Source organism: Lemur catta, chromosome 12, assembly GCF_020740605.2.
Source record: "Lemur catta isolate mLemCat1 chromosome 12, mLemCat1.pri, whole genome shotgun sequence".
NCBI lineage: Eukaryota > Metazoa > Chordata > Mammalia > Primates > Lemuridae > Lemur > Lemur catta.
This window is the reverse complement of record NC_059139.1, coordinates 28,512,040-28,539,876: the sequence shown is the minus strand read 5'-3', so window position 1 is coordinate 28,539,876 and position 27,837 is coordinate 28,512,040. Positions and strand designations below refer to the sequence as shown.

General features: G+C 34.8%; 1 protein-coding gene across 1 annotated transcript in view; it reads left to right on the top strand.

Annotated features, from left to right (window-relative positions):
- The window catches only part of FGF10 (fibroblast growth factor 10), a 79,615-nt gene extending 55,560 nt beyond the window's left edge, over nucleotides 1–24,055 (top strand). Inside the window, exons 2-3 of the mRNA XM_045566168.1 lie at nucleotides 16,607–16,710; nucleotides 22,575–24,055. Coding sequence (XP_045422124.1) covers nucleotides 16,607–16,710; nucleotides 22,575–22,772 — 302 coding nt within the window. The 3' untranslated portion in view covers nucleotides 22,773–24,055. The remainder of the gene's footprint in view (nucleotides 1–16,606; nucleotides 16,711–22,574) is intronic.
- The last annotated feature ends 3,782 nt before the right edge of the window (nucleotides 24,056–27,837 follow it).

Below are 27,837 nucleotides of genomic sequence, written 5' to 3'. Positions count from 1 at the left end.
ATTATTCCACTGGTGAAATGGGGTTCATACTTGTGCTTTACACATCTGGTGGGTCTAATATTGTTAGTTCTTATTTCTGAAGAGGTGGAGAGCTAGGCAGGGGGGAACTTGTTGGCTTTTTTCTCTTTTTTCTACATGTTGTTTATATCCAGCTGCACTACCATCAGAGCATAGCTTTGATATCCCAAGCCCAAAAGTGTCCACATGTAAATGTCAACCAACACGAAGTATTGAGTAACCACAATATTCATGGCACTGTCTGATATTCCTTTTAGCAGAATGCTAGCATGATTTCTGCACATGGTGGTCTTTGTTACATGTATTATAATAGCTTGGCTAGTAAGTGCTTTTAATTCTCAACCCCACATGCTTTTTGCATGCAAAATGGGATCAACAACATTGTGTCAGACTCGAAGATGTAAAAAGGTGATGAAAACTGAGCTAGAATATTCTCATTCATCTAAGAAACTGGCAAGGCTTTACAGAGAAAAGAACCCTAATCGCACATACAACACCCTCAGTACAACTTGCTCACATGTCTTCAAAATGACCTTTTAAAGAATGTTTTAAATGTCAGTGATTTTTTAGAAAACATTGAACCAAACATGGAAATTGCTCGAGAAAAATCTCCGAGTCTCCAATTAAAGCATCAAGCCGCATTTTCAATTTCCTCTTCCTCTTTCTCTTACTTATCAATGCAATTATTTAATAAAAACTAGAATCACATAAAGTTTATGAGCATAGGCATATGATAGATATCTTGCAAGCAGTTTCTAAGAAAAATTCCAAATTGTTAAGCAAAACTCCAAAATGAAAAATACAATGAAACAAATTCTTGGTGGAGTGACCCCCCAGCAAAAAAGGAGCTCCTAAAATAAGCACAAAAAACTTTTAAGGACTATCTAGTCTTAATTTGTATCTTGACAAAAGGAAAAGGCTTGCCAGAAATTGAAACTTAGCTCCCAAATAGATTTTTCGGAGCCATGTCTTCAAACCACAGAAAGGTACTTCTCATTTATCCATCTCTCCTTTACAATTAACTCTAGTATGTAAATGAAGCCAAAATCAATTGGCATAATTTTACCAGGAATCACTGATTATAGTGTCTTTTCTCCATAGGCTCATCTTTAATTATCAAGAATATGAATGTAAAATAAAGTCACTGAGATTGAATCAGCATCTGAAGAAAACATCCAACTGGTTTTTTTTCTATTTTAGCAAAATAGTCAATAATCTTACCAAAAAATAATGATGTCTGATCAACTGACTTAGCAATACATGATTTATAATTTGAACAGTTTAAATTGTTATTTTGACATCTAAAAGACCAGATTTTCTATTATTTATATAGATTATGTATTTTCTCTACCGTAATAAGAGCACAATAAGCATGAAGAAAAACAGTAGCATTTAATATGCTTTATTTTTAGCTTTCCCATAAAAATACATATGCATTTTAGGACAGTAATATTATAATGTGGACTTACTCTACATATTTCATCTGCAAATATCCTTTTTTTCCTTCCCCATTATAATAAAAGAACAGCTCTCAATCATTGCCAATAATATTAGTGGCGCACTCATGTTTATATCTCAAATATGCTTTTAATTTTCTGAAACAGAGGCGAATTGCTGGTGATATCTTAATGTTTTAAGGTAGTTAATGCCAAAAGGATTGGATCAGATCTTAAACTGAATATTTCCCAGATGTTTGGTAGGGTGAAAGGTGGAACAGCTAACAGAAACCAACTTCCTATCCATGTTAGACTTACTTAGGTGAATTTTAAGTAAGGATTAATTAAACATTGAAACCTTATGAGCAGTCAACTTCACAGCTCCCAGAGATAAAAGCTGGGGTCTTGCTCAGTCGTAACATAAGCCATATGTTGAGAAAGAGAAGTATCAACTGCCACTGTCTCCTTGCACCTTGTTTATAAAATGTTCCTTTAACAAACTTTCTTTTGAAAATGCACTACTTTTTGGAAATGTTGAAACACTATTTACTAAAGAATTAAACAACTTAACAGTTTTCAAATAGGTATTAGAGAAATATTGAAATAGCAAAAATATATCCAAAGTATTTAATGCATGGGCATAAGCTCATAAATGTAAAAAGACAGCTTAAGAATGACAAGAGGAAACTACTATTAATGTGGCTTATTCTAGACTAGCTTTGTACTGGCAGATACCCTGAGGACACTGAGGCTCTGAAAACTGTATGTCTCCGTGGGAAGCCAAGCTGCCTATTATAGGAAGAGGAATTTGGCACAAATTCACAGTTGTTTGCCCAGATTCAGTAGAGACTAAAGATGAATTGGCACAAGGTCTTGCCAATTGCCCATTATTAAGGGTTGGGTGCTTTAGCTTGACAAGATTTTGCCACCTAAACAGCTGTTTTGTGTTGGAGGCTAGAGGGTAATTTTGCTGGAGATCTGAGCCATAAATTTCAAAGCAAGTGTTTCTGATATTGGGTGCATGCTCATTTTGTGTGTGTGTGTGTTTTTTTTTTTTCATTTAAATTATTGTGTGGATATAGGTTCTAGTTTAGGTTGGAGGTGTTGATGAAGTAGAAGACAGTGATGTCAACTTAAAAGGCTGTGATCAAAATATGTCAGCCAGTTAGGGAGAGATCTGCTTCTACAAACATAGTAAAGACCAGACTTGACAAAACCAAAAGAAGTCAATGAGATGAACCTATTTGCTAACAGTAAAAGCAAACTCTACATCAGTAAGTTTTCAAATATGTCAACTAGTTATTTTGGATGGAAACCCACTTGAAATAATTTTCCTTATATGGTTTTCTCTTCTTAGATTTTTTAAAAAAGTATTTTATGAACATAGATTAGATTGTCAGTATGGATGAAGACCCCATAGATGAGATTATTGTAAGGGTTAAGGGAAATGTACAGAATCTGTCTGAGAAAGTATCTTATAAAGAAAATAACTGATTATATATTTTCCTGCCTATATTTGCCAGCAAATTTGCTACCAAAAGTGTTTGTGTCAGGATTTTGCTTCAATTTTCAAAGTCAAAAATATCTCTGACTTTTCAATGTGATTACCTTGCATAGCAGTTAGCTAGCAAGGGCAACTGGAAAAAGAAAACTATCAGATTCCAATGAGTAGTACACTCCTCACTTGACATCTATGCCAGTATTTTTGGAGGGGTTAAATGAAGGTGGAAGAAAAAAGCAAGAAAACAATTTCCAAGTACAGCCATTTAACAATATAGTATACACATACATCTCTGGAAGTTTGTGAATAGGAAGACATTTAAGGAAATGTCTATGAAGCATTCGTTTTGGAAATCAACTTTGTGTAACTGGACAAGACATGTGGCATAAGCCTGTACAATTAGATCACATAGCCCAGGACCGCAAACATTATTAGCAGCTGTCTTCATCAACTGGCAAGTTGGAGAAACAATAAAAAGAGGCGCTGATGATGATGAAAGAGGAAGGGTGTGAAATGATTGTAGTCTTCCAAGTAGTCTTTAAGTCTTGACATAAAGAAAAGACTTTGTCATCCTTCTTGTAATTAAAGTGTTGAATGACTGAGAAGGCAAAGAGGGATGAGAAGGCTGTTTGTTGGTTAGAGGAAGAAAGATAGGATCTCCTACCATGTCAGAAAGCTGTTAAGCACTCAAGATGAAAACACTCATTAGGGTTTTAGAGTCAACAAGCAATTGTTTATATTTGGATGTTTGCAGCAGACCTCATTACCTTAACATCCTTGGCCAAGTTTCTGAGGCAAAGAACGTCCAGGGTGTGGACTGAGATATTGGACTTAGTGGTTAGAGGACTTTCTTTTAAAACCTTTTAAAAAATGTTCTTATGACTGCACATTTGTGTAAAAAAAGGGAACAAAGAGGTCCTTGGCTTTTGCTGTGGTTGAAGCAAGTAGATTTAGTAGAAAAAGGCAGAACAGAATAATTCTGGTGTGGGTTTGGAATTCTGTTTTATTCTTTCTCTTCTTATAGCATGCAAGTCAAAGTACTCCTTTTTATGCTTAGTATTATAGATGGCTTTTTATATGCATTAAGGATCAAATATTGTCAGTGTGATTTTCATAGGGTTATATTTGGCAATCAGTCCCTCCAGGTACCCGTTCATTACTTTGTTGATTATACATATGCAAAATAACGTGAGGATTGCGTCTAAGGCTGGGGACTGTATTGAAGATTGAAGACAAACTGGGGCAGTTGAGGTGGTGGTGTGCTGCTCTGTAGTCCTGCCTATCCTCAAAGACTTCTGATTTCATTCCGTTGAATGCCTTGGGTAGAGCTGGCACACAATTAAAAAGGAACTACCTGCCAATAAAGTGTAGCATCCCTTTTCCTATAATGTTCCTTTTCAATCTGAGAATTGAACCACGGTGAACAGAAAAAATACCCAGACTTTCCTTTTCTCTTTTCCAGAGGAAAGTGAGTTTGCCAAAATTGAAACAAGTACTTTGCACATGATTTTCTTCAGATACATTATTCTCTCTCTCTCTGTCTTTGTCACACACACACACACACACACACACACACACACACACACACACACATAATATGGTCAGCTGCTGGTAGTACAGCATCAAGGAAGCCCATATGAAGAAATAGAAGAGTCATGCTTTCAATAAACTAAGAACAAGTTGGATCTCTTCCTACCTACAGTCTAATTCACTGTCCTCTTTCTTCACCATATTTTTCCCTTCTGCCATGTTATCGAAGATCAGAATTTTGAAAGAACTTGAAATCTGCAAACTAAACGCATCTCCTTGAAATGAAAATATGCCTAGTTCTTATATCAATGTGTAAAGAAACAAATTCAGCTACTATGTAGCTGTAATCTCTCAGTAAGTAAAAATTTCTTAACAGAATGCTATTCTTGAGCTTCATTTCCATGGTCTGCCATAATTTAATTTCTTCAAGCTTTTTAAGGACATGTCTATTTTTATTTACTTCTGTTTTGGTTAGGTTTTATTTCAACTTTAAATTGTCTAACCTGTTTTTTGTATAAAATAGATGTGTGTATATCTATTCATCTATCTACCTACATATTGAATATCAGTGACTGTGAAATCTATGCTGTATAATGGGCTCTGAAGTTGAGTCTATTTTGTTAAAATATGGAGATTTCAAATATATCTTCTTCTAAAATTAAATTATGACACTAAATTTGACATCTATTTGAACATCATTTATAAAATCCTTATATAAAAACAAATAAACAGGGTTTATTTTGAATCTGATCCAGGAATAATCTACATTGAAATATTTTGATGTTTGTATGAAATTAAGTTATGTTATAAACACAGTTTTTTTCTGATCTTCCTGAGTTAGCAGGAAAGGAAGAAATATTTGCAATAGAAATTGAATACTATGTGATTGTGGATGTTGCTTATTCTACTTTACAGATGTTTCTATTAATTTATTAATATGACTTACTAAAAATCTAACCACTTTACATAGAATTGTATTTTGCCATTTGATGGCAATTTGACAAGTTATTTAAAAAAAATTTCAGTCTTTTCCAGTTTCTGTTTTTCCCTATTCCATATCTGTGCACAAAAATTTTAATCAACATAGATTATTGTAAGTTAGTTATTTTATTTCAGTTGAAATTAACAATTATCTGACAATACTTTACAGGCTAGTCAGGATTGAGCAAGTAAATTCAAATTTCTTCTTGCAATTTAATTTATCCATTAAATAATATTGAGAAGATCTTTTGGAGGAGGAATACTTTCAAATTTTGACAAATGAATGGAAATGTAAATATTTCTTCACAATATCATATGGTGGGGTTTATCCAGCTGAACCCAGGTATACTACAAATAAAGTCTAAGATAACTTTTCTTTTAATATTGTTTTTCTAAATTTTTAAAAGTTTTAATAGTTTTGGATAAAATTTGAATTGAGTAAAATTAGACATTTACAAATAGCATGGTTTGGATATATATTTTAATGCCAGATACACAAACTCAAGGCAGTTCCATAATTTTATTTCTTTCATTGCTTTTTCTCTGTTAATTTTTAGTTTTTGGCTTTCTCTTTATCTCTTGTCCTCTAATCTGGATCCCAGAAATATATTATGTGCATGAGAAGTCAATTACATAGTAGTCATAACCTATCTTCTTCTCTTAAATGCTGAAATTTCAATGTATTTTATTTAGAACAGTTTGCTAAAACTTGCACCAAGACAAGTATGAAATAACACGTGTGTGGGTGTGTGTGTATATATATATATATATATATATATCTGTATACATACATATATATATGTATATATTTTTTCTCCACTTATTTTCCTTTTCACATTTTTAAAGTTCTCCTAAGTGTTCCCATTGATTATTTGGGACCAACACATCAGTTTTCACTTTCAAACTTGGATCAGATAGATCATGTTTTCTCTTAAAGGGCATGTGGACTTTCTCAAGAACATACTATTTAAACCACTTTAAGCATTTTTTTTAATAAAGTGTAATACTGAGCTATTTCTGGTCTTTTTCCACCCTTGGGAAACAGATCATAATGTATCAAGTAGAACTTATCCTTCCTAGGAATTTGTTTATAGATAGTTTATGAACTCAAGACTTAATGAAAACTGCAAAAGTATTCCATGAGCATTACAAAAATCTTACCTAACATTCCATTACAAAAACAATAAAATATATATGTTGGATTCTAATATCAATTCTTCATTATATCTCTCTAAGGAAAGAGTAATAATGCTCCCTCCTCCCATGTGGTTAAGGCAATAGTATCTGTCATTAGAACATCTCCTAGCCCAGTGTTGCTTTTCCCATATTTTCTGTGCTAGAATGTCTGACTCTTATGCCAATTTTTAATCTTTGATTTTTATACTTCCTCAAAATACTGTTTTTAAGTACCAGGAACACCGTTTACATTAATTTCTATGAAAGTACTCCCTCCAAAATGCTTTGCAAAATACTGGTTGTGTACTTTATTAGTGATCAGAAATAAATGTGTGATGCTGTCTGTTTCTATTTGCAACCTAAGGGTTCTGTTTTCTTTGCCAGTTGTGTGTTGTGGCAATGACAGGGCATTTCCATGAACTTTGGGGATAAAGAATCACTTGTACCTTCATGTCTGGCCTAAAAAGGACAAGCTCTAGTTCAGAGAGCCATGACCTTCCTGAGAATCTTTATTAAACATCTTCCTTCTAGCAGAAGTCAGAATTCCTTATTGCCAATATCATGTTACAGAAATATATAGTCATACATGGCAAATGAATCAATGTTGCAATTTGTCAAGTATATATAAATAGATAAATTGTCTTTTGCACAATCAAAAATTCACATAAGTATTTATATTCCTTAGCAAGTATTATAATTACCTACTAAGTAACCATGGCAAGAATCTTTGAAATAGTTAAGAGGCTCATTATACATTATTCCATACCATGCTGGAGGCTTGTCAAATTTACAATACACATGATTAAAGTGAGCCTTGAGCCTCAAACTTGTTCCTTTATTAAGTATTTTAAACTACATAGGGCTATTGATGCTTAGATAATTTGTGAACACTTCAGTGTATCAAGTAAGACTTTTTCTTGTAAGAAACCCAACATCAAGATGTGTTCTACTGACCCATTTTATTTTTCTCATTAAGTTGAGGAGAAAAAATATTCTATATTGTAATTAGTTATAGTAAAGAAATTTATAAAAACCTTGGTGAATGTGGTAGACATTTTATAGTTTATCTTTAGGGTAAGTAGCTATATTAACATGGTGATCATTTATTGAACTATGCCATGCAGTAATTCCTCTAACCCTTTATGTTGGCTTTAAATTTTTTTTCTTCCTTTATACATAAAATGCAATGGTCAAGCTCAAATAGAATGAATTATTTCTGTGTAATGAATAAGATAAATTAGTCTATAAAACATTAAGTAGATATAAAACCTTTGCCTGGCTGCCAATATTCTGTTTACAGGAGCCTCATGGTGTGGTAGAAAGCACATGGATTAAGTATTTATTTCAGGCTTTAAGTAACCTTCTACAGGTGCTTGAATAAGCCCCTCAATTTCTCTGGATCTCCCAGTGTGATCTATTATAGAAGGAGAATCAGATGTGAAGCGGACAATCTTAGATTTCTTCAAACTTTTCTCTGACCTCCACTTTGCTAAGACATACCATTTTTATTAACCCTTAAATGAGCTCAACTTTTCTCACTAAAATAATACTTGGGTTTATTTCAATTTGGTCATTTTAGTTCATGTTGAGGCTTTTAAATCCACAATTTAAATTGGAGTAATCAGAGGTTTTGATTGAACATAGAAGATTTCTCAAAATAATCTACAATGACATAGTTTTTGGGGGGAAAGTTTGGTAATTGACAAGCTTGCCAAAGCCTCCTTATCATAATAGATCTAATTTGGGGAGTCAGTTGACTTCTATTAGTGCATAACATGTTTCCAATATTATTTTGCATTCTGTACAGATTTTCCCAGAAGAAATAACATTGCAGTGACTACCCCTTATTTTTTATGGTTAATGTAGGAACTCTCTATACTGAATGGCAGACTTTCCTTCCTTCCTACCTTCAATGAGAAGACACGAGCCACACAAAGATTCCCTCAGGCTTTTCCCCCAAATGTGAAATACAGGAGACATAATAGTAGGGCCAAAAGTGGGGTGTGGTCATGATGCTCTGGCATGAAACCAGGATTTCTAACTTCCTAGAATTTTTGAAGGGTTTATTTACCTACTAAAGGAAACGAGGGAGAAAAGGTCAAACTAAAAAATTGCTTCATAAAACATTATGTAAAAATATTTTTTGATATAGAAATATATTTATCTATCAGAAAGAAATATTTCCAGTAATTACTCTCTGCCTTGTTCATGGCTTTGTTGGCATTCAAATGAATTGGGCAGGGCTTTTCTGAAATGATCTTCAGTCTCCTTTTCTAAACTCTTCTGTGTTGTGCCATTTCCTATTTATTCCATTACAAAATGGGATCAAATGTCAGTTATCTTGGGTCACAGCAAATGACTCAAACATGTAAGTATTTCCAGTTTTTTTTTTTTTTCTTTCCTGGATTACTGGTAGTTGGGAATGGGGATAGAGTTCCTATCTCCAGGGATATACAAGTTTTTCTAGGTCTTTATTTCACGTAAAACTAGCTATAGAATCTTTTCTCACTCTGTGAGTTAGTTAAATTTATATCAGCAATTACTGTGGACAATTCTCAAGAATTGCAAATAAATTCTTGCCCTAGAAGCATGTCTTTTATGTCTCACTATGAATATAGCCTAAGAACACAGAAGGTAATGTTTAAAACCATGATGCTATTACAATATTGATAAATTATTTTCTATTTCATGACATATTTCCAAAAAGTTAAGTGGACAGACAAAATCTCTACTGGTTGGAAAAAAATTAGAAAGAAAATATCAAGTTTATTAAATCTATTGATCTAACACAATGTAGTGAAGAGACACGTTAGATGACCATCTGCAAATATTTGTTGAATAATGATTCAGTGTGGAAGATCCAGAGTCCCATTTCATTTGCAGCAAAAATGCTGTAAGAAATTAATCATTAATATCATTTAATAATGAATTTACAACTTGGGAATATAGTCTCTAGATTACATTGTAAATTTCTGATGCTTTTAATGTTAGATCAATGATAATGTTAAATGACAATACTGGTTAATTAAATATAGCTTTAAGTTGAAAAGTATTTCAGGATTTGCCACTGTACTCACCAATGAGGCCGAGCTAATCACTTCATTTATCCTAGGACTTGAATTGTTAGGTGAGATTGTAAAAGGTAATTTTGGTCTTTAGCAAACTGGGAAAGATACATCTTCTTGTGTAGAGATGGTAAGGTTTTTTTGGTAATTCAGGTTCCAATTCTGTCTGTAATTCTAAATGAATATCAAGTGTATCTCAAAGAACTGTGGCAGATAGAGAAGCTAAATAGCTCTAATGCATCATGCTAAAAGGCAGACAGAGTATACGGTAGTACAAGGTGGACCAGACCTAGATCAATGATTAGCCCGTTCTTGTGTTCTCCTTTTAAAGGCAATGAGATCATCCTAGGGCAAGCATATGCCTTCAATTCCGGGTAGACGTTGGGGGATAAAGTGAACCCCTATTGCTTTGAGATTTCTTAACCATGAACATAACTTTAGGGGGTCATATAGTCTTTTAATTTTTAGTGTCAATACAACGAGCCCTTTGAGAATGCCTATAAAATACTTAAAGGAATAATAGTTGAAGGCACTTAAGTTTCCACTCTCATTTACATACTCTTACTAAGAAGAAGAAAATAAAGATTCTGATAATAATTTTGTTGTAAGTCTTTAAAAACCTGACTATAGACAACAACTCAGTATATTTGTACAAAAATCCGAAATCCACATTATCACAGTCATGCATGCAGATGTTAGGAATCCCACACCTGCCAAAAAAGAAAAGGCAGAAGAAAAAAACCCTTACTTTTTTCCACATTCTTTAAAATTCTTTCTTTGGTATTAAGTTGCTGCCATTATTTGTGTCTATTGCTGTTTGTGGTTCTGCTTCTCTGCACATGTTTCTGTCAATGCTTTTTTACATCAAAGCTATGCTCTGTCTCTGAATCGCAGAGTATAGAGCAGTGTGTGGTCCTTGGACCAGCAGAATCAGCGCTGCCTGGGAACATGCTGTTAATAGAAATGTTAATTCTCTGGTCCCAACCTATAACTACTACATCAAAAAGCTCAGCAATCTGTCTTTAAACAAGTCTTCTAGATGATTCTGACGCAGGCTCAAGTTTGAGAACTGCTGGTATAAAAGACTGGTTAACTTGTCATCATTCTGTTTCAGCAGATAGTAAATGCATATACAACACCTACTCTCTGAGATTCTATGTAACTCTGTCAGCTATAGGCAATTAGTCCCAATTTGCAAATGAGGAAACCAAGACTCAGGGAGTATAATTGACTTATCCAAGGTCACATAACTGTTTAAGTAGCAGAGCTGAGTTGTGAAGTCAAGCCATTTTTTTCTCTTAGACCTATCACTTATTTCCCTCTCATTTACAGCTAAACTCCTCCATTAATTTCATCACATGAAATTACTTTCCCTTTAAAAAATTGTGCAGTGGGGAGAGGGAGGAGGATAAAATAGGAAAGGTAATACAAAAGTAAAATTAATATCACAAATGTTCCAATTACACTCAACATACAGCAATCACTTACATACATTTTGACATTCTTTCAAGGCCATTAAGCTAAAATGTAGATGCACTTTTTGAAATCGTTGAATCAACCAAATATGCAGTCCCAGACAGATCTAAATTATGTGGCCCCTTAAGCTAACAGGCACTGAGTTCTGCTACCTCGCAGCTAAGTGCCTTCCTTAACCAGCCTTCAGCAACCCATCTCTTCTTCCTTTTTGCATCTACTACTTGTGGACTATTTTGTTGGACACATGCCACTCACAAATTTGGTGACAGTTTTATACTCCATAATCTCTGTGAGATTTTTTTAATCTCGTAATTGTCAAAGGAAAAAAATGACACTAGACACTTACTAAAGGCAACAAAGAGAGATGTTCTTCAGAAAACTGCAGTAGGAGAGATTCTAGTGTGAATTGAGCCCAACTCCAACCAAGACAAAGGTGACTGAGGTTTTTAAAGGAAGGACAGATAGGGAACAAAAAGGTAATATAGGAAAGTGAAAATGGGGAGATAAAAAAGGGACTAGAGGCTATGAGGAAATGGAAAATTATAGAAGGGGGAAGTGGAGAAATACTGACAGTGGTTTGGCAGGGTGAGTTGGGACAATGTACATTTCGCAGTTTGGCAGCATTGAGTTTTCTTTAGCAAAGGCTCAGTAGGGGGTTTGGGGGTCTGGACACAGCCTAGTGCAGGTGAAAGCTGGATTAAAGTTTATTAGTCCATGATAATAAACTTAGCACAGTATTCAAGAGGTCCTTTGTGCTATGTGGGAGTTCACAGCTCCCATAAGGTTTTGATGCTTCAATTTAACTATTTCATATTTAAAGAAGGGTGAAAATATTGTTAGTTGAAATATTTCTAGTTATGATGAGATTATTAATAGATATTGAAAGATGTATTGGGGGCATGGTCATAGATAGAGACTTAGAATCCACTGGGCATCCTAGTGGTAAAGTAACATTTTGTTGTCTATAACCATGAATGGAACCATGTTTTCAACAAATTTAATGGCGTAATGAGCTACTGGCTGAAATAATAATTGCTGTGTATGTTTTTTACACCAATGTTTATGAAGCAAAATTATACCCAGTTATATTATTTGCAAATTCTCAGAGTATTATAATTTTTAAAACATAGGAAAGATTACATTTGTTTAATCATAGACATAAAACTACATATTTTTATGTTTCCCCTAGAATTGCAACATCAGCTTTGTGTAGTTGTCTACTCTCTATAATACAACTGAGAACCTTTGAAAAGAGACACTAAGATTTCTACACAAAAGCTTATGTCCTGTATAGAGGAAAGAACATCACTGAACTTTGCTTATATTTTTGACACAATTCCAGCAGGCTTACGAACACCATTTATTTTAATGTAGGTACTCAGTTGCTTCTGAGAATATTCTACTTTCACAGCAGAGAAACTCATTAAAGCGAATGCTGATAACCCTGAGTCATCAAAGAAACATTCAGATTTGCTTAGTAATCTCCATATGTGAAAGCAGGAACCTAAAGATATAGGTGCCAAATTATTTTTTTATAAATCAGTAAAGTCTGGGTGCTGGAAAACTTTAGTTACACAGACCTATACGGAAGTTCACCTCTTTATGTTGACTAAATGTTATGCTTCTCTAAAACACTTTTGAAATCTAACAATCAAACAAGCGTTTGCTAGCATATGAAGAAAAGTATTTAAAATGAGAAAAACTATGTTTATCCATGTCTTGGTTATTTTGTTATTGTCAACTTTATTTGGTGAAGTACTAGAAAGAGAATGGGCTTTGGATCCAACACCAAATCTATCATACCTGAGTGGGTACATGTTCACCAGTTCACTTAATTTCTCTAAGACTCAGTTTCAACATTTATAGGACATAATGCTTATGTCTGGTATATTTTGTGAAGATTAATTGAGATATGAAGAAGATACAAAAGTATATGACACATGAGAGTCACTCTGTATTAGTTCTTGATTTTTGCGCTGTATGCTATCTTTAAATTCAGTTTACCCCAAATGGTGTTTTTCTTAACTGTCATGTAATATGTTTTATTGTAATTCTCCGTGTATTTGTCTTTTATTCCCAATAGAACATAGACTTTTCAAGAGAAGAGCCATAATTTATTTGAATTTATATTTCCATTTCCTAGAAGAGTGCCCTTCTCCTCCTACATCTTCCTAAGTATTTGAAGTAAACTGTCCAAAGGCCCTTAAATAGAGTCACACTACTACCTGGGATATTACACATCAAAAGTGATGTAGTTACAACTTAATATAAGTAATAGAATTTCACTGCAAAAGTATGTCTTTAAATCTACAAAATATCTGTGTTATAAGAATGGGAGATTTTTACAAGTTTCTTTGAATAACGAAACAGTGCTTTTTAAATAACTTTTAATTCTGAGATAATTGTAGAGTCATATAAGTTGTAATGAACATAGGGAGACCCAGTATACTCTTCACTCACTTTCCCCCAGGAGGTTCTTTTAATTGGCATTTAATTATGCATCAAAGCATACACTTAGAGAACTATAAGCTATTGATATAATAATCCTCAAAAAAAAATCTGGAGCTCCTTTCCAAAAATAAGTTGACAGGCAAACTTGGTCATCCTCACCAAAGAACAGAAAAAACTGGAGTGATTCCTTATGAAAAACAGAGAAGCCCTCTAGACTTCAGTCCCACAGAAAGTCACTTTCACATTCACAGATGTTTATAATAAATGCAGTCATTGTTCATTGCCCACAAGGTTATCAAATTATAACTTACTGTCCATATGATGCATCCAAAAATTTATTTTAAAAATTTGAAAGGACCTTAAATTATCTAAATCTTCCCTCTATTTTGAAGCAATAATGCTAAACCTTTTTAAGCTAGCCTGAACTAGTTGCAGAGTGGAAAAAGTGGTTGATTGATTCTTTGAATACTGAATTCCTATTTCAGGCAAATGAGAAAGAAACTCAGGGGTACCTAAGGGAAATGTGACCTACCATGTGTAGTGCACTCTTGGAAATAATCGGTCAAGGATTTGGTGATACTCATATGATGTTTTTCCTTCTGCCTACTAGTGTGTCGCTATAATTTATTCCTACTACTTTCCATTCACCTTCAAAAATCTTGGACTATTCTTTGCTTAAAATAATCTTTCATTCCTCTTAGTCCTATTAAATTCCAGTTTCAAAAGCATACATAGGGGATGTCTTGCAATTTACTGACAATACTTACTTGCCTCTTGGGCAAGCAAAGTAAGCAGCAGCCTAAATATATTGCCCGGAATTTTACCTCCTGCTTGGCTCTGTATCTTCTGCTTGTGACATATATTAGATTTTGTTCTCTGAAACTCAGACATCATCCTCTGTGGCATGCCATTATCCTTGGGAGGAGTAGCGCATTAAGTCATTAAAGACAATTATCTTGATGAGTCATTTTGTCAGATGGTTTTCCAGTAGGATTCTCATGTGGGAATGGAAGGCGGGGGGAAGATGTGATGGAAAGTAAAATCAGTCAAGGATGGAGAGCAAGACGGTCTGAAAGTCAGAGGCTCAGGTGTTGCATCTGTCATTACTGAACTATGTCACCTTGCTACCTTTTGTCTGAGTCAACTTACGTATCTTCTATTTTTTCATCTGTAATCAAGAATAACAATACCTCCTTAGAGGAATGCTATGTGAATTAAAGAAATAAACTATAAGAAAGTACTTTTAAAAATGTGCAAATAAATGTATGTGTGTGCATATACCTGAGGGCAATTACCAGCATAAGGGAAAGGATGTTAAACATGTAAGTATTGTGTCCTTCACCCTTTACAATTTTTCCTTGGTTTTTGGCTTGCAAATAGCGTGAACTCTCTCTCTCCTAATAAAAAGGAGCACTGTGTTAGGTCAGAGGCTTCCTACAGATAGAAGGATAGAAAAGTCTGTAGCATGTAGTCTTGGCACAAGTCTTTGGTTATGTCAACTTTACAATAGGGGAACTCAAGCATTTCTATTAGTCTCTACTAAGGCTAACCTGTGAAGGAAGAAGAGGAAAGAAGACATTCATCTCGTGGGAATGAGCCACTCTATCTATATGGGATGAGTATAAACACACAATTTGTAGACTACATTTCAGATGGTGTTTCTCATGATAGGTAATAATACATGGTAAATGATAACTTATGATCAACTTTCATATTTTTATGGACTAAGCCAATGGGAATTTTGTATATTTAGGATTTATTCACTCTGTTGAAGTTTCCTTCAAAATCTGAAGAAATTTCTTTCTGTTGAAGGAAAAATTCCCTGTAATAATAACTATGGAGATACTAAGCTCTAGGAAAATTCCAATCGTTTTATATGTATTATCTCATTATAAACTTCACAACAAAATTATGAGGGAGGTATTATTATGTTGCCTATTTTGCAAACACAGTTGAGACTTGGAGCAGTTCAGTGACTTCTCCTGTGGATCATTCACTAACAAATGCAGAGATTGTATTTTTTTCAACTAAATCTAGTCAAACCTAGACATTCTGGCTCCAGAGGATGCATGCTAATTGCAATGCTGCTTCTCTACCTTTAGCAAGTTTTCCTGAGAGTTATAAAATAAGCAGTTTTATTTTCTAAGGGTTTCTTAACTCTAAAATGGGTGGGCCCTTTGAGAAGAATATCAAATGCCTTCCTTAAAGCTACCTACAAACTTTTCAGAGAAAATTATCTTTACATGCACCAATCAAAACTTGTGTGTGAAGGGAGAAAGGCCTCTTGTCTATTAGTTACCACTTCCCTCAGTTTTTCGTTCTTTCTAGAAAAAAAAAACTTTCAAATGTTGATGAATTTTCCCCAAAACCAGAATAGTGATTCTGCTATTTTTTAAAGACAGTGTGGATGTTGGCATTAGTTCCTCTGTATCTCAGAATGTCAACACATTTGCCAAAAATGAATATATATGTTAACTATAGCCAAGAGACTTAGTTTATCCAAGCGCCCAACAAAAAAGAAATAGTTTACCACTGTTTTTACTGATTGAGGTAATCTGACGTATTATTGACATATGCTATAGATTTAATTTAATACCATAGTACAGATATGGGCTCTGATAAGTTATTGTGAAATCTAGGTTAAGATGAGTAGTTTCAATATTTACGGGGTTGAAAATGCAGGGTTAGCAAAGGAAGCATTTTAATTAAAACAATATACTCCTGTATATGCTCAGAGTAAAATGAAGGGGAATTCTTTTAAAGCCTTACTGCTTGTTTCCGTATATTTGCTGGAAATATTTGCTATGTTCTTAGATACATCAAAAGAGGTTGCTTGGGTTTTTTCCCATTTTTTTTAGCTTTTTGTTTTTAGAACCATCAGAAAATAAACTCAATATTTTCTCTTGATTTTACTTTTTCAACTAAATCTATATGTTTCTTTACACTTACATCTTTTAAATTGTATATTTTAGGTATCCTGGAGATAACATCAGTGGAAATTGGAGTTGTTGCCGTCAAAGCCATTAACAGCAACTATTACTTAGCCATGAACAAGAAGGGGAAACTCTATGGCTCAGTAAGTATTCCGCTTTTGTTTCCAAATCACTGCAGTAAATCATTACCACAGTTTTGGAATGTTTCCCCCAAACATTAAATAGCTTTGTTATCATTCTATTGCTAGTAAATAGAGCCACAGTGGGCTGGTCACCAGAGTTTCAAGGGCTGGCAAAGTAGCTCTTCCAACTCTATAATCTCCTCTGTTGTTCACCCATTAGTCTACCACACAAGCTGTTGCTGGCATTTGTCTGTGAATGTTCTGAACTGCTAACCAGTCAGACTCTCACGGAAGCATCTGGTCATATTGGCACAGGAGCAGCAGACAACTTGGAGAAGAATCATTAAAAACAAAGATCTTGAACTGAGTAGAAAACCATGTGCTATGTGTGTGTTGCAGCTGAAGATAAAACAGGGGTTCAGATGTTTTGTATTTTGTTAAAATAAAAACTGAGGAAACATATCAAGAAATTCATCATTTTGCATGTTGTTCAATCAGCTCTAGATTTTATTTACCTATGCAATAGTCATCAATTCAAATCATGCCTAATCATCATATATATGTGGAAATATTATCCCTTGCAACAGAGTGCTTGTGTAATGAATATCCAGCCAGTATTTTGGGTACATCCATACCTGTGTTCCATACCAAGTGTTAAGTATTTTCAATATCACCTCTACAATCTTGGATCAAACTCACTTAGACCAAGTTTGTTAGCCTAAGCTCTCACTTAAAATAATAAATGGTGATTTTAGAATTAAAATTTTAATTGTAATTATAATGAAATTATAGACACTGCAACAATTTACCCTGTTTAAGTTTTTAAAATAAATAGGCCGGGCGCGGTGGCTCACGCCTGTAATCCTAGCTCTGGGAGGCCGAGGCGGGTGGATCGCTCAAGGTCAGGAGTTCGAGACCAGCCTGAGCAAGAGCGAGACCCCGTCTCTACTAAAAATAGGAAGAAATTATCTGGCCAACTAAAACTATATATACAAAAAAAAAAAATTAGCCGGGCATGGTGGCTCATGCCTGTAGTCCCAGCTACTCGGGAGGCTGAGGCAGTAGGATCGCTTAAGCCCAGGAGTCTGAGGTTGCTGTGAGCTAGGCTGATGCCACGGCACTCACTCTAGCCCGGGCAACAAAGTGAGACTCTGTCTCAAAAAAATAAATAAATAAATAAATAAATAAATATATCAATCATATCAACATCTACTATATTCCAGATACTGTTTTAGATATCAAAGATGCGTAAGAAAAAAATGCTTAAGAAAGAAGTATAAGAAGTAGGCCTTGACTTTAAATAATTGACTTCAAATAATTTATCTAGGGAAAGTGTGAAATAATTACAGAACAATTAATTGTTAAACATAAGGAAAGACGAGGAGTAGTATAGCAGCCCTATGATAAAGTTGGGAACAAAATTTCAATTTCTTTATCATTGGAAAGATGACAGGAGTGGATCAGGTAGATACATTTCATTGTGTCAGTCCCAGAGCTAGATAAAGGAGATGCTAACTGAATTTAAATTGTTTCCCTAGATTCTACTTCAGGGGAATACATTGACGCCAGCTATAAACTTGATCTTAAAAAAATTTTAACTGCATTTTTTTTGGAGGATATACAACAATATCTATGGCCAGAAATAAAACCTATGACACAGATCTCTTAAATACTCTCATTTTCTCTAACCAGATCTTGTGTCATTTTTACATTGTTTATAGGATCATATGAATTTCACTTTAAATGTATACATAAATTTATTTTGTTGATTAGCATAAGGATGATTATAGTGACCATTTAGAGCCAGTAGCTCTCAAACTTGAGTGTGCATCAGAATTATGGAAGGTTTTATTAAAAGACAGAAGGATGGGACCCATGCCCAGATTTTCTGATTCAGTAAGTCTGTGGTAGGGTTCAAAAATATGCATTTCTTTTTCTTTTCTTTTTTCTTTTTTTTTTTTTTTCTTAAGACAAAGTCTCACTCTGTTGCTGGGGCTAGACTGCAGTGACGTCATCCTAGCTCACTGCAGCCTCAAACTCCCAGGCTCAGGTGATTCTCCTGCCTCAGCCTCCCAAGCAGCTGAGACTATAAGCACACACTACCACGCTTGGCTAACTTTTCTATTTTTTTTTGTAGAGATGGGGTATCACTATGTTGCTCAAGCTGGTCTTGAACTCCTGGCCTCAGCAATCCTCCTGCCTTGGCCTCCCAAACTGCTAGGATTACAGGCATGAGCCACCATGCCTGGCCTAAGGATTTGCCTTTCTAACATGGTCCCTGGTGTTCCTGATGCTGCCGGTTCACTGACCACAATTTGAGAATCACTGGTCTGGACGTAGAATAGAATTGCATTTTTTTCATATCAGGTCCACTTTTAATTGGGGAGTCAGAAGAATTGTAGGTAAATTTCTCCTTTATGCATTGCTCCAATTTTGAGCCTAGAAAAGTAATGGACCATTTTAAAAAATGGTTCCATTTAGGGGTTCCCATCATAATCACTTTTGAGGCATTTTTTGGTTTTCTTTTCATTTAAACATACTGGGCCCCTCCTTGATCTACTATATCAGAATCACGGGGGAAGAGGACCAGGTACATATTCTTTAAAGAGATACTGATGTACATACACTTAGTAAAAAAAAAACCAATGCTTTAAATTAAAGCCAGCTAACACTAATTTAAATTAAGGAAGAAAATATAAATAATTTTAATTGATAAAATATACTCAGTTAAAGACATAACATTGAGAAGAAATAGATAACTCTAAAATGAACTCTGACATAAAAATATTTCATACTTTTGCTCCCATTTCTCCACTTTTTTCTTCTACCCCAACCCGGCTCATGGATTCTGCTTATGCTTCCTCTTGAGCGCTAGGCTCTGTAAATTATTTCATTCCATCTCTTTATCTGAAGTAGATGCCCAGTCTCTTTTTATTATATCACCCTCTTTTAATGATCTACAGTGGCACCTATCTAAGATTTCTCTTAGTGTGTTTGTTGTTGACTGTCTTCTCCCAGTAGCTTGTGACCTTAGGGAGGGCAGAGCCAGCCTTATCTCCCACTGTATGCTCAGCACTTAGAGCCATGCAGAGCACAGAGTTATACAATGCACAAATCCAACTACCTCTCCTAGTAGCTCAGCCGATTAGAGAGCATGCTTTCTACTTCCAGGCTGTCTCAGAAAGGAATCCATTCTCTAAACATAGTGTTCTGTTTTTTAAATTTTGCATTACTACCAGCAATAGTGAAAAATTATGGCTTCTTCAGAGTATACCATCAAAATTCATGAGTACATCCTGATGAATGTATATAATTCTCTACAACACGTGACAACTTTTGTAATTCCTATCTTAATTTTATTTTATATAATTTCCTTTGATTCCATAAGGCTTTCTAAAAGTCTCAATTGGGCAACCACCCAGACTGATTGATTAAACCAGCTCTATTTCTATTCTCTCTTGAATTATTTCCCTCTATTCTTTTTTGGGAACTATAGATCTCTCTTACATTTTCATTATTCATTCCCTGCAAAATGTATCTGTTGTATTCTGAGTTTTCTCCTGACTCGTGTAATTATATAACTAAATTATAAAACTGAATTAAATAGAAGGGGCCATCACAGAGCATGATTTAAGGACCAAAAAAATTTCCCAGGTAGTTGGAAAAAAAAATCCAAACTTTTTCTAAATGACCAAAATCCTGCTTTTGAGACCTTGCTCAAAGCAGGTCTCAAAATCCACATGTTGGCTTGAATTTTTTTTATTTTAACAGTAATACTTATGATTCGCCTAGATCCTGTAAACCAACAGTTTGCAACCTGTTTGGCACCAGGGACCTGTTTCATGGAAGACCACTTTTCCCTGGGACGGCGAGGGGGAGGTGGCGGGGAAGCGGAACTCAGGCGGTGATGCCAACTACGGGGAGTGGCTGTAAATACCCATGAAGTTTCGCTCAATCGCTGCTCACCTCCTGCTGTGCCACCAGGTTACTCAGTTTCATGGAAGACAATTTTTCCATGGACGTGAAGGTTGGGAGCTCAGGCAGTGATGTGCCACCGGGTTCCTAAAGGCCACTGACCGGTATGGGGCCGCGGCCAAGGGGTTGGGGACCGCAGCTGTAAACAACATAGATTCCTAGGTCCCTCCTCCAGAGATTCTGAGACTTTTGAGCCATGACTCAAATCTTAAAAAGCACTTGAGATGAAAAGGCGGATACAGATACACTCCACTTTAAGAAACAGTACTCTATAAATTAATTTGGGGGAGGAAAAGTAATTAAGCATCCACTTTTCTGTATACAGCTTTGTCTCAAATATGAAATCACCTGAAATAATCTCAATCCTCCTTTAGTCTCAAAACTTCATCTCTTTTATTGAAATGAATATAATTATCCATGTTAAAATAATAATCTCTGCTTTGAAAACCATATAGTTTTAGACTGAGATGAATAAAGAGAATGAAAATTAATCATACTAAGGATTTAAATTCCTTCCCATTACAGAATTTTGTTTTGTTTTATTAAAATACACATCTTAAATAATTTACATTTATTTCTTACTTTCAATCAATTAAGTCATCATTTATGTGTTACATTTAAATGTTACTTTATAGAAGAGAAGCATTTGGAACTGATAAATTGTAGGAAAGGAAGCTTAAACTGGTACCATGAACATAAAATATACCTACTTGTGATGGCTCTGATAATGTTCAAAATTATAATCAATCCCACAGAAACCTGGATATTTAAATATACACACATTCAGGAATTTGGAATTTCCAAGCAGTCTCAAAAAGTCCCAAGGTAAGAAAAACTGCCCAGTAGAGGCCTCAACCAAAATATGCCCACAGAACCCTTGCTTTGGATGAAGAAGGTGGAAATGGATATAAACAAAATGTAAGCCCCAATTCCTTAGCTTCTTAACTACCTTCGCTTGGGTATAAGAGAAGAGGGACATTTCTGAAGGTATTAATAGAGTGTTGAAATCATTAAGGTACCTCCCCTTCGTTAACTTCAGGGTAAGATCCTGGATTTGTGGAGTGAATGAGAGTGATTCCTTGTCCCAACAGATCTCCTTAAAACCATTTGGCCACCTGAAACAAAGCCTAGGGGCTATGGCTATGAAGTGGAATTTCCCAGGATCAAAGTCTTCAGGCTTATCCAGTATACGCATTGCTAGTCACCACATTCATCATTTCTCTGACATGATAGATCACAAAACAAGGAATTCTACGTCCCAGTTTTTAATCATTCCTGGAATTCAGAGCAAAATCCATCAAAATTTCAAGTTATAGAAAACTGTAAATAATTTAGTAAAATTAAAAGAAATTTGGTATTTGGAAATGAGGAAGATATCTCCCTTTTTAGTTATGTAGAACTATTGTGGTTTTACTATAAGATCTGCTTTCTTATCAATGTGTGTGTATGTATTATGAATTTATAGGTAAAGTTTACAAACTTGATAAGCCCACATTTTTCCTGCCATTCTATTTTTCCCATGGGACCCCTGGCTATCACTATGAAAGAAGGGATATAGCACTATATTCTTTATTATTGGTTCTTCACAAATATTGTTAGTAGGTTGTCTGCCTCTTGACAATCATTCTAGGCACTGCAACCATGGCATATTCAAAGCACAACAGCTTTATAAAAGGGCATCCATAGATGGTTATGATGATCAATTAAAATATATCATGCACTTTCAAACATAGAATCTGTTTTGTGGTCATCAGTTTTACTCTTCTGTTGTTGACATTATGTATTAAGTGCACAACTTATGTACAAATGGCAACTACAAACAAAACTCCAACTGGAGTTCTCTAGATGGTCTGGGTCAAATGGAATCAAGTATCACCATAGGAATAAAAGATTATGTTTTTCCTTTGCAGAAAGAATTTAACAATGACTGTAAGCTGAAGGAGAGGATAGAGGAAAATGGATATAATACCTATGCATCCTTTAACTGGCAGCACAACGGGAGGCAAATGTATGTGGCATTGAATGGAAAAGGAGCTCCAAGGAGAGGACAGAAAACACGAAGAAAAAACACCTCAGCTCACTTTCTTCCAATGGTGGTACACTCATAGAGGAAGAAAATGCTTGTGGATGCAGTAGAACCAAAGGCTCTTTTGCCAGGAATAGTTGCTATTTTTCATGAAGACAGTAGCTCAAAAAAAGCAAAGACACATTGCAGATGTCTGCTTGCTTAAAAAAAGCAAGCTTTTGAAGGCTTTTGTACTCACTGCTGACATATGATGTTCTTTTAAATAGTTCTGTGTCATGCCTTATAATCAAGATATAGGCAGATCAAATTGGATGGAGGTTTTTCCCAAATGAACAACGTTGTGGCTGGGGTTTTTGTCAAGTTTTCGTTTTCGTTTTTGAACTTCTGAGATAGAACATAAAGGACATGGAGCAATCTGTTGAATGATCTTCGGGAAAGTTATTTATGGAATACAGACTCATATCAAAGACTTTCATTGCTCATTCAAGCCTAATGATTCAATGAGCAGTAATACACGCAAGCATTTACTGGAAAGCACTTGGGTCATATATGCACAACCAAAGGAGTTTTGGGTGTGGCATTATGAAAGAATTGGATAGGATAAAAAAATATAAACATGTTAGTGTGAAACTGTTCTAACAATATGAGTAGTATGGTATGCTTGTGCATTCTGCCTTCATCCCTTTCTATTTCTTTCTAAGTTATTTATTTAATAGGATGTTAAATATCTTTTGGGGTTTTAAAGAGTATCCTCAGCAGCTGCCCTCTGATTTATCTTTTCCTTTTCTTCACCACATCACATGCATGTCCATGACCATGTTTTTAAAACTTGGCAAACACTTCAAAAATCGGAGATGAGATTAGGGAAGCAGTATGAGTGCCCTATGTGCTGTCAGTTGACTTAATTTGCACTTCTGCAGTAAGACCCATCCACAATAAATACGGCAGTGCTGTGCCATGGCTTGAGTGAAAGATGTCTGCCATCATTTAAAAACATATATTACTCCTGAGGCTTCCTTTCCTAAGCAATAGACCAGAAGGCCAAATTCTCCTCTTTCAATACATCAATTTGTCTCTAAGAATACACAAAAAGAAGGAAAATTAATCGTTAAATACAACTTAATATCCTAGCCTCATTATTTACTAATGATTTTTTGCCATATATCACAGTGGTAAATGATGAAGAGGCCATCTGCCTATGTAAGAACCCTTTGTAAGTCCCACATAATGCATCTTCCCTAAAGGAACCATCGAGGAATTTGGTATGAAGTGCAACTCTTCCAGGGGCTTAAACTGAGCAAATATATCCTGGTATATGTGTAACCATGTACTAAAACCTGTTCAAGTTGTATGATCTACTCTTTACAAAACCAAATAAAACTTATTTTCTGTAAATTTAAAGAGCTTTAGGTTCCATATTGTAACTATAATGAAATTTATTTTGTTAGAGCAGGTATAGAAAACAGTACATAAGAGTTTACCAGTCATCATCACATTGTATTCCACTAAATAAATACATAAGCCTTATTTGCAGTGTCTGTAGTGATTTTTAAAAATGTAGACAAATATTATTTGTTCTAAATACTTTAAGCGGTAACTATAAGAGTATATTGATGCTGCAGTTTTATCCTCATATTTCTTGTTTTGAAAAAAGTCTGTTTATTTTTATTGTTTGGATGCAGTATTTTGGTATAAGGAAAAGACTCACTAAATGTGTCTTTTAACAAAGTTTAACCTCTAGACAGGCTGGTGTTTTTGATTCTCTTATAACTTATTTGTGTCAATGCTTAACCAGCACTTCCAGTTAATCTGTTATTTAAAAATTAGCTTTATTAAGTAATTTTCCCATAAAGTCATCCCATCAAAGGTCTTATTTTTCTCATTCTTCAAAAAAGTTGGTATTTCTAAAGAAATGCTTTTGAGACACCGTGTTTTGGCTTATGGCTTAAGTTGTATTTCATGGTACTTTGCTTCCAACTTAGTTTTTGACAAGTGGGATTCTAAAAATGTTTAATTTTTGTGGTTGGACTCTGGATGTTAAAATTTAATTGGTAACTGAGTCTTAGAGCTGTAATGTAATGCATTACTATCAGAAATAGATATCTTTTTTTCTTTTATTTTAAAATAATAATTGCACCTGACACATGAACACAGACCACCCACAACCAAAATTAAATGTTTGGTGAGATAAATATAGTATTGTATGACCACAGGAACAGCAAATAGGGCACAAACTGGATTCTTGTTTCACATAGCCATTTAGATTACCAAAGAGACTACGTGTAAACAGTCATCATTGTGGTACTCAAGACTCTAAAATAGCTTCTAGCAAAATGTATCAAAGCTTGCAGAGCCAAAAATAGAAAACATCTCCCTCCCTACCCCCTACATCCTCCCTCTCACACCCTCAAAGAGATAAAGACAGAAACCGTTTGGTAAGGAGTCATGACATTCTCCTGCATTTTAAAATGGCATCTTTGCTTGATATTGAAATAGAATTCTGGTACCCTTTGCAACTACTGAAGGAAAAGCAGTTCCAGCCCTGAATGTTGTAGATTAAAAAAAAAAAAAAAAAAAAAATGAGCTTTTGGGATCTCTGTTTCTGTGGAAAGTGTGGGCTCTGGCCCACAAAGCTAAGGTGCATCAGCCACTGATTTGTGTCCGTATGAATGTTGGTTCTAAGAAGACTCCTCATAAAGATATGGAATCATTCCCTCCTCCTACCTCCCAAAAGGCTTAACAGTGTATAGTATGTTACAGTTAAATAAAGACAATAAAAATGCTGGGAAAAGAAAATAAAAATATTGTCCTTGTCTGTTTTATTAGCCTAAAACTCTACCTAGTAATAAAGAGAGCAGCTCAAGTGTTGTGTGTATGGCAGGATGTGGTTAAATGCCCCCCAGCCCCAAACAACAACAACAGAAAAAAAATTACTCAAACATTTGTAAGGTTTCTTTAATGTTTCACACGTGTGATTCAGCTATCCTTACTCTAATAACAACCAAATGCTTTCGATTTTTCCTAAATATCCAGGTCCACCTAGTTTACACAGTGGATAAAGAAGAATGAATTGAAAACAAGGATGGCTTGTGAAACAATGAAAGGTTTTTGGAGGAAAGCCAGGAGGCTGCAAAATCTGATTTCAAGGGGATGGAGTAGGCCAATGAATTTGATTTGAAAAGTAGAGAGAAAAAAATACATAATAAGGCAAGTTGCTTCCAGGACCCAAGCAATTTTATGAACAAAATTTAAAAGGATCAGCTTTAATGCTGCACAGTTCTAATAATTTAGATGTTGTTAATTCAGGGTTTATGATTATTCAGTGAAGTAAAATTTGCCTTTTCCATATCAGTGAATGAGTTAGCTGGTCCAAACTTTGTCTAAATAAAGATATCTGTAGGAAGTTTGAAATATTTAAGAGAAGATATCTAGTACATTAGAAGTAGCATATATACATGCAAACAAATACCACTATGATTAAGAGTTCTTGCTGTCTATTTCATTAGACAAGACCTTTGAAACTTAAACTTAAACTAAAGAAAAGAGTCATATTTGGAAGTATGCTGGGGAAAAAAGGGAACTTTGAGTTCTCTGGAAACTGGGAAATGAGGCAATAAAGATCTGCTTTCCCTCATTTCCTCTTATTCGTGATTGGCGATATTTGGTTGGCTGCTGCTTGCTTCCAAATTACTTCTTTACAACTCCAAAATCCAAGGCTTCTTTTTGTCAAGAGCCAAAAATTGCAACATCCTAGGTATTACTCTCATTGCCAGGTTTGGATAACATACCAACCTCTAGACCAATCAGTATGACAAGGGATTTGGATGTTGTGATTGGCCAATCTTCTGTCACATGACCACAGAGGAGCAAGGAGCAGATTTTAGCAGCCCACACACTTGGAACTGGTGAAGAATGGTACACCAAACAGAAAGCAGTACTGGGCAGGTGCAAAAACAAAATGATTTTTAGCTACGTCTATTTAAATGAGACTACTGACAAACATACCTCTTATTCCTGTATTTTTTTCACCAATTCAAATTATCCTTCACCTATTTGCCTAAATCAGAGAGACTTCAAGATTTTTCTTGTTCATCCATTCTTTAAAATGGAAAGGTTATACTTGTTTAGTTTGTTTTGTTTTAAACCAAGAGTAGGGCCCTGAACATAGCCAGCCTCACTGTGGTTCTGAAAACTTTATGGAATGATAATTGGGATGAATGCAACTTTTCACTGAATAAACAAGCTGATGCTAAATATCAACCTGTATCACAACATGATGTTATAAGTATTTCTCTATGTTTATCCCAAGTATGTACTAGCATATTCAAGTATATCAACATATAGAAAAAAAATCTGAAATGCTGATGTCATTCATTTTTTTAAAAAATTATAACGTGAAAAAAAGGAAAAAGAAAAAAACCTGGTTTATGTCTTTTACTGTCTTGTATACACACATGTGACAAAAGAAAACTTTATAACTTGCATTTCTCTTTGCTTTTGCAGATTAAGAAAAAAAACACAAAATGCCCTTGCAAGTGGATAATCTACTGAAAACACCTTTATAAACACTGCGCATTAGTTAAAATGGAATAATCATGATTAAAATAATGAGATCAAAGGAATTAGTCTCATTCCTAAATGGCTAACAGTGAACATTTCCATGATCCTGCTCTGTGATAGCAACTAAGGGCAACAATTCCACACTCAGAGAAAAGCCATATGCCAACCATACATGCATGTGGCATGTATTATCTTACACGTTTTTATTATCCTCCACAAAAGAGCCCATGTTCATTTTTTAATATAGGCAATTGCATCCTCTAGAGATGAGCACAACGAATGAAGAATCAAAACATCCTATGTTCCTCATTACAACAATAAATTAAACATATGCCTTGGTACAACTTAAGCAGTGACCCCAGCTGTAAAATAACCAACTGCAGTGTGGCCTTAACCCTCCTAAAGTTTGGTTTTAATTACCTTATACACATCTTAAATGCCCAAATCATCTTACAATTTTCTAAATTATTTAGTTATCATTTCTGTGGTTCATTTAAGCTGCTGACAATGCAAATATTCTCAGAGAGGTCTTTCAAGGAGAAGTAAATTAAAACCAGTGTTTCATGAGGTATTATAAATAAAAAAGA